Source organism: Musa acuminata, chromosome BXJ3-11 (assembly GCF_036884655.1).
Source record: "Musa acuminata AAA Group cultivar baxijiao chromosome BXJ3-11, Cavendish_Baxijiao_AAA, whole genome shotgun sequence".
NCBI classification, from domain to species: domain Eukaryota; kingdom Viridiplantae; phylum Streptophyta; class Magnoliopsida; order Zingiberales; family Musaceae; genus Musa; species Musa acuminata.
The window spans coordinates 4,728,234-4,735,390 of record NC_088359.1 but is presented as its reverse complement, the minus strand read 5'-3'; the positions used below and the strand labels follow the sequence as shown (position 1 = coordinate 4,735,390).

General features: G+C 41.2%; 1 protein-coding gene across 1 annotated transcript; it reads left to right on the top strand.

Annotated features, from left to right (window-relative positions):
- The first annotated feature begins 1,300 nt into the window (after positions 1-1,300).
- Positions 1,301-6,207, top strand: LOC135653241 (U-box domain-containing protein 44-like). Its single transcript, XM_065175006.1, has 3 exons — positions 1,301-2,154; positions 2,424-2,724; positions 4,131-6,207. Exons 1-3 carry the CDS (start codon positions 1,441-1,443, stop codon positions 5,591-5,593), a joined length of 2,478 nt encoding a protein of 825 aa, XP_065031078.1. The 5' UTR covers positions 1,301-1,440; the 3' UTR covers positions 5,594-6,207.
- Positions 6,208-7,157: the final 950 nt, after the last annotated feature.

Below are 7,157 nucleotides of genomic sequence, written 5' to 3'. Positions count from 1 at the left end.
TGGGTGACTGTGGCTGCATTGACAAGGTCGAGAGGCAGCAGAGGGTCCAACGGCTACGACAGCAGAGGATGCTCTATTGTTGATGCCGGTGGAGAAGAGGAAGTGGTGGTCACCGAGGCTAGGAGCGAAAGGGAAGACGGTCATGGGGTTGCGGCGAGACGAGACACTGGCAGCATCATCTCTGGCGAAGGCTCGGAGGGATGACTGTGGTGGAAGGCGGGATGAGGCGCCCTTTTTTCGCTCGAGCTTGATGGGGGCGTGAGCGGTTGCAGCGCAACGAAGGGGGGAGGCATGCTAGCTGGGAAACAACGGCGTTGATGGAGATCAGGTTGCCCTACAACGGTGGTGGAGAAGGGGGGTGGGGCAGAGTCAGTCGTTGGCCGAAGAGCAGAGACGACAGGTGAGATGGTCGGAAGTAGGGAAAGCAGGGGTGTGTGGCTGCGGCTTCTTCTTCCTCTCTTCGTTTTTTTTTTTTTTTTTTTTTTTTTATGATAGCTACGACAACACTGCAGCGATAACATCAAGAATCATCGCTCTAATATTAATTTATAAAACCCTAGGATTTTATCATAGAAGAAAGGAGAGAAAATGGAATGATCACTTCAAGGGGATCAGCCTCTTTGATCACTTCGAGGGGATCAACCTCCTAGGGTTTTGTCACAAGATTAAATAATATTTAATTATCTATCGAAAGAAATGATTACATCATTATTTATAAAGTTTTACCTAGAGTTCATCAATATTCTTAATAATAAATAAATATTAAATAAATCTCTATCCAATTTTTACTGTGATTAAATAAAATCAATAATTATTATTCAAAAGCTTAAAAAATAAACTATCAGATCATGACAAACAGAATTATTGAATTATCAATTTGCCAAATAAATTAGTTTAAGTACTAACTCTGAAATGACAGCTAAAAGTTGGAGTAGACCTACTTTTTGTTTTCTTTTAAGAACAAGAGCGAGAACATACACGGTTCTCACACGTTTAAGACGGACCGTTATCTTTCTACTCCGATATATCTGTTAAAACGGTTCCGTGATCTGGGCTTGACCTTTCTAACTCCGTCATCCATCCTTCCACGCGTAAGCTCAGCTGTGTGCTTCAAATCACCAAACAGGATATCAACGTTTTCTACTGGTGGCAACCCGTGGGTCGACCCATGTGGACCCCACTTAGCACTCGATTTACGGTTGTTAGTCGTCGTCTTGAGTTAGTTGATACACGGAATCTGCACCCTTTAACTCGTTTGAATCGGTCTTCTCCACGTCATCGTCGAGATTCACGACAAAAGCCGTCCTATCCCACTTCGTCATCACCGCGCTTCTGGGTGGCTCCGTCTCTGCCGCCCTCCACTACTTCTCCTCTTCCCTCCTCTTATCGATCGCCAATCCTTCTACAGCAACTGCTTTCCCTCCTCCTTTCCGTTTCACCATGCAGCCCGAGGATTCTGCCCCGAGCACTGCCGAGCTCCTCTCCCGCCTCTTGGATTCCGTCGACGAGACCGCATCCCTCGCCGGGCCTACCGACGTCGCCGAGTCCTCCCACCACGTCCCCTCCGCCCTCCCTTATTTTTCGGCCTTGGTAGGCCGCCTCAACCCCATCCTCCACGTCCTGCTGCAGCAGCCGTCCGAGCTCGCCGATGCACCGACCGCAACCATCAAGAGGAGCGCTGTCGAATCCCTCGACTCCGAGCTCCGCCGCTCTCGCTGCCTCGCCGAGAGATCGACTGGGTATCCCTCCACGTTGGCCGCCCGCCTGCTCGACGGCGCCGCTCGCAACCTCGCGAGAGGAGTCCAGGTCTTGGCCGGCGCGTGGGCCGATGCACCGGCGAATATTAGGAGTGAGATGGAAGCTCTGCAGATGGAATTGATGGAAGCGCGATTCCAGGGACCGGCGAGTGACAAGGGTGGCGGCACTTACGTAGATACCGAAGACTTGGTCGTGCGGATTAAGAATGGGGAGGAGGATGAACTCTGGGTAGTGATCTCTGAGATTGAGGTCCTACTTGGTGAGGGATTGGTGTGGGAGGAGGGCGGGAGGTTGATCTCAGCTCTTCTTAATCGATTGGCTTCCGCAAAGAGTGCGAATAGGTTGAAGATGATTCCGGTGTTGAGGAGTCTTGCATCGTACAGCACCGAGAACAAGGTAGCATTTCGAGTATACTTATGTCCTTTCCACTTCGATTTCCATGTTATTCAATCTTAGAAGTTTAAGGATTAGATGTGAGTTTGTTACTTTTGTGATTTTGCTTCTTGGAGATGTTATAATTTAGATTGAGTTGTTCACAGAGTCAAGCTAACTTGATTGCTAGATTGATCATAATTCTGTATGCTAGGATCATGAGAAAGTGCACATGGGCACACTGAATGATGCAATGGTTGCATGGTTTGCTTATGTTGTCATTTAGTTTGCAGGAGAGAATGGCAGGCATTGAAGCTCTTTCTACTATAGTGAGATCTTTGTCAAGGTATGTTGAAGAGAGTAGAGAAGCAGTAGGGCTGCTTTTGGATTTGTCAGTAGTCCCGAAAATTCGACAGAGAATTGGTAGAATCCAAGGTTGTATGGTGATGTTGGTTACATTGCAAAATGGAGATGACCCTATTGCTTCACAAGATTCAGGGAAGTTACTGAGAGTTTTGTCAGGTAACGCACACAATGTTCTCCTTATGGCAGAAGCTGGTTACTTCGTACCTCTGGTACACTATTTGAAGGAAGGTACTTTCAAGACAATCCTCTAGTTTCAAAGTTTCATGTACGATGCCAGATATGAATTTCCATTATGTTTGGTTTCTAAGCAACATCTTGTATATGTGTTTTTTAACTACTCAGTTATGTATCTATTATTCAAGGTGTTCAGTTTAAGATGTTTCTTCCAAGATAAAACTAATTATTTTAGTGTGATTTAATAGTAATAATAGCACTGACAATTATCCCTGAATCCTTAACAAAGTAGCAGAAATGACTGAACCAACCCTGGAACTATGATCTAGATTTCATCTTCCTTCTAAGTCATTATGATAGATGATTAGGATTTCACATTGCTAATCGTAGTTCTGAGATCTCTTAGAAACTAAGTCGTTTACTTAAAAGATAAGAACTTCATCCAACATTCTTAAATTGCAACTAGAGATTTTAAGATAATGAACTTGATTAAAAGATCTCATCTTTTACTGTGGAAATTATATCATGTAATTTCAGAATTCAGTCGGCCAACTTGAATGGAACTATGTTACTTAATGCTGAAATCTCTAAGGGAAATCTTACTTTTTGTTACACAAATATAGGTAACTTAAATAAATGCCGACAAAGTTCATGACATATTGTTTCCTCAAATGATACACTGTCTAATGCATAAAGTGAATGAAAGTGGATTTATTTGTGTTGGACTGGAGGTGACAATTCAAATGGCCTCCATCTCAGACCATATTATCATAAATTACTCCTTTTAATGTAGTTTCTTTTATCTTTGATCCCAAGATCAGTAATTTGTATGTTGTAAATGAAGAATTTATGGATTAAATTTGGATACTTAGGCAGAGTATGCTAAAAGCAGTTTAGATGTTTGCCCATAATGTGCCTCTTACCTATATGCAGAATCCTGTTTGTACTTGAGGAATCGCAAAGGTAGCTTTAGCGTTTGCACTCATTTCAAGTTGACAAAGTTTTACTTTAGTTCTTATTCTAATGGGGTTTTGGTGATATTAATAATCAAAGACTACTTGTGTATCCCCAGTAAGCACTACTCCATACCTAGACATGAAATCTGCGTTGTCTTCATCTCAATATGTGGACTACAGTTGTTGACATCTATAAGGATCCACTACTATGTGGACTACAATTTCTTCCTGAAATAATATAAGGATCCACTAAATCCACATCTATATGGTTTACGAATTAGGAAACCATCTATTTAGCTATCAAAACATTCAGGCCCTTCTGATTATTTTGGTCTCCAAGCATGTCATATTTTCTTTCACATTTGACTCTGTATGCATCAGTGCACTGACTGATAGCTTTAAAGAATTTACTTCCTTCTAATATGTATGACATAGTTATTCTTGCTGATTTGTTTGAAACCTATCCTGCTAACTTGGTCCATTCAATTAATATTGCATCTGCAGGTTCTGAAATGAACAAAATTCTTATGGCAAATGCAATTTCAAGAATGAAACTTACAGACCAAATGAAATCTACCCTTGGAGAAGAGGGCTCTATAGAACCCCTCGTAAAAATGTTTACGATGGGGAAACTCGAATCCAAGTTGTCTGCACTGGGGGCCTTACGTAACCTCTCTGGCTTGAGAGAGAACATTCACCGTTTGATCAAGTCAGGTGCTGTAGAACCATTACTTCAGCTCCTATTTTCTGTTACATCTGTGCTTGTGACTCTTCGAGAACCTGCATCAGCTATACTTGCGAGCATAGCACAATCTGATCTAATCCTAATAAAAAAAGGTGTGGCACCACAAATTCTGTCTCTTCTTAACCACTCAAGCCCTGCAATCCAGATTCATCTTTTACAGGCTCTTAATAGCATTGCAAGTCACCCTAATGCCAAAAGAATTAGAACCAAAATGAAGGAAAATGGTGCTATGCAGCTGCTTCTGCCATTCCTAACTGAGGACAATCCTGAGATCAGGATTGCAGCCTTGAACTTACTATTCCACATCTCTAAAGATTTTGATCCAGCAATAGAGTGTTTTGAGCAGCTAGGAGAGGCTCATCTCAACATCCTAGTAAATATTGTCTCGACATCAATTTCAGAGAGTGAGAAATCTGCTGCTGTTGGCATTCTTAGTAATCTCCCTGTGAATGACAAAAGAGTAACAGAAATTCTTGCAAGGGAAAACTTACTCCCTGTTTTGATTTCTTTGCTTGGGGAAACCATCATAGGATCTTTAGGTACTACAAAAATGTTGTTACTTGAGAGCATTGCAGGCGTGATGATTCGGTTCACGGTTCCTTGGGATAAGAAAATGCAGAGAATATCAGCATCACATGGTATTATTTCTTGCCTTCTGAAGTTACTTTCATGTGGCTCTGCTGTTGCCAAATCTAAAGCTGCTATTTCACTGGGTCAGCTATCACAGAATACAATTGCTTTGAGCAAGGTCAAGTCCACTAGATGGTTGTGTGTTCCTCCATCATCCGAAACATTTTGTGAGGTTCACAAGGGCACTTGCATTGTGAAAAGTACATTTTGCTTGGTTAAGTCTGGTGCTATACCTCCTTTGGTACAAGTGTTGGAAGGCAAAGAGCGTGAAGCAGATGAAGCAGTTCTTGATGCCCTGGCAACCTTATTGCACGATGAGACCTGGGAAAGTGGAAGCAATGCTATTGAAAAGGTGTCAGGAGTGCAGGCACTTGTGAGAGTTCTTGAAGTAGGTAATCTGAAGGCTCAAGAAAAAGCGATATGGATGTTGGAGAGGATTTTTAGGCTCGAAGCTCACACGGAGCAGCATGGTGAAGCTGCTCAAGTTGTTCTCATTGATCTAGCACAAAAAGGAAGTCCAACTCTGAAACCAAAAATTGCAAAGATACTAGCACACCTTCAGCTATTGCAAACACAATCAAGCTACTTCTGAGAGGCTTTAATATTTCTTTGGTATTTTGGAGAAGCTTCATAAAGCAACTCAACAAAGTTTGTAATTGTTCAAGGATAAAGGTTCGACCACTCGGTATATATCGATAATGTTCATCAAAGGAAAGGAGAGAGATACTTGTACCCTTGCTGCTGTGACTGGCCCATTATGATCTTGTAGCAACTGCAAGAAGTTATGAGATAAAACTTTGGTTTCAGAATCGACTATGTACTCATAGGGGAAAGTACTGAATGTGAGATCTATAGTGCAAGTTTGATCTTTTATGCCAGAACATTTGTGTACTGAAGACAGCCATAATTTCACCTTCATCAGAAGGCAGAACACAGCAGACTCTTCGATGGAAGTGCTCATGTGTATTCAATTTTTGTTCATATCTCCGGAAATAAAAAAGGAATGTAGGTATGCCAATTCTTACATGTATATAATTTCCATTATAAAATTGCGTGTGCTTTAATATACATTATGCTGTAACAGTTCTTGTAGAGGATGTGCACAGATTTGTTGGGTCTATGGAGCTGTATTTGAATGGTCGAACTTTGAAGTACAAAGTGTAGTTTCATTTATGAAATCATTCTTCGATGATTTAGTCCTAACGATACATCGGTCTCTGAAATTGCTTCTAACAATGGTTTGTTTTCCTGCTGATGTCTACCTCACTGGTAGTTTGTGACTTTGTTCAATGGTAGCAGATCTTCTATTGTTTCCATGCTAGCTTTATTCTTCAGATGTCTATGTAACAACTGAGGGATGCGTACTTGGTAGGGCTGTGTAAGCTCATATCAATGATGCTCGTTGAGCTCCAATTGAGCTTTGAGCGGAATTGTGGATGTCGTCCTTTGACAATAATTTGCTGGTCATGATTATAATAATAAACTTTCTTAGCTTTTTAACAGGTAGTACATCTCAATCTTCATCCGATCACGGTATTCTCATTCTCCATCCGTTTGCCCATATGGGCAAGGGTTTAAAACAAACGATTATGGATTATCCTCCCTTGTTGCCCACAGAGGTTAGGGGAAGATTGTTGAGGCGAGCATAGGCTATCTCCCCATAAAATATTATATTTTATCCCTTTATGATTAGATATAAAAATTCATCTTCAACATAATGAAAGGGGATTTTTTTTTTTATCACTCATGTCTACACTTATATACCTTGGATTACTAACTTAGTTATTAAAGGGATTGGATTGAGAAACCTCTCCCGACTACGATCTTCGTGAAGGTGGTATCTTGGGAGCTTGACGTTTTAACTTTGAAGGCATATCGGACAATCCTACACATACAAGTTTAGACCACATCGATATATCGATTTTTTCACGGCATATAATCTTTTAGCACAATATCCAATCTTAATATGATGCTCGAACTCTTAGTACAAAGTTTGATTTATGGCACATTGACCAATTCTTGGAGTCGATATCTAATTTTTGACATGACAATTTTTTAGCATAACTTCGACTCTCCTGCTCAATAGTTGGCTCTTCGGTCGTTTGAATTCATGATTGAAGTATTTTCTATGTTACTTATCTTAAAAGCATATTAGT

Bases quoted from the DNA above. Each gene is read 5' to 3' on its own strand.
- LOC135653241 (XM_065175006.1), top strand. From the start codon at position 1,441: ATGCAGCCCGAGGATTCTGCCCCGAGCACTGCCGAGCTCCTCTCCCGC. The intron at 2,155-2,423 runs GTAGCATTTCGA...TTTAGTTTGCAG, and splicing joins CGTACAGCACCGAGAACAAG to GAGAGAATGGCAGGCATTGA. The intron at 2,725-4,130 runs GTACTTTCAAGA...TTGCATCTGCAG, and splicing joins GGTACACTATTTGAAGGAAG to GTTCTGAAATGAACAAAATT.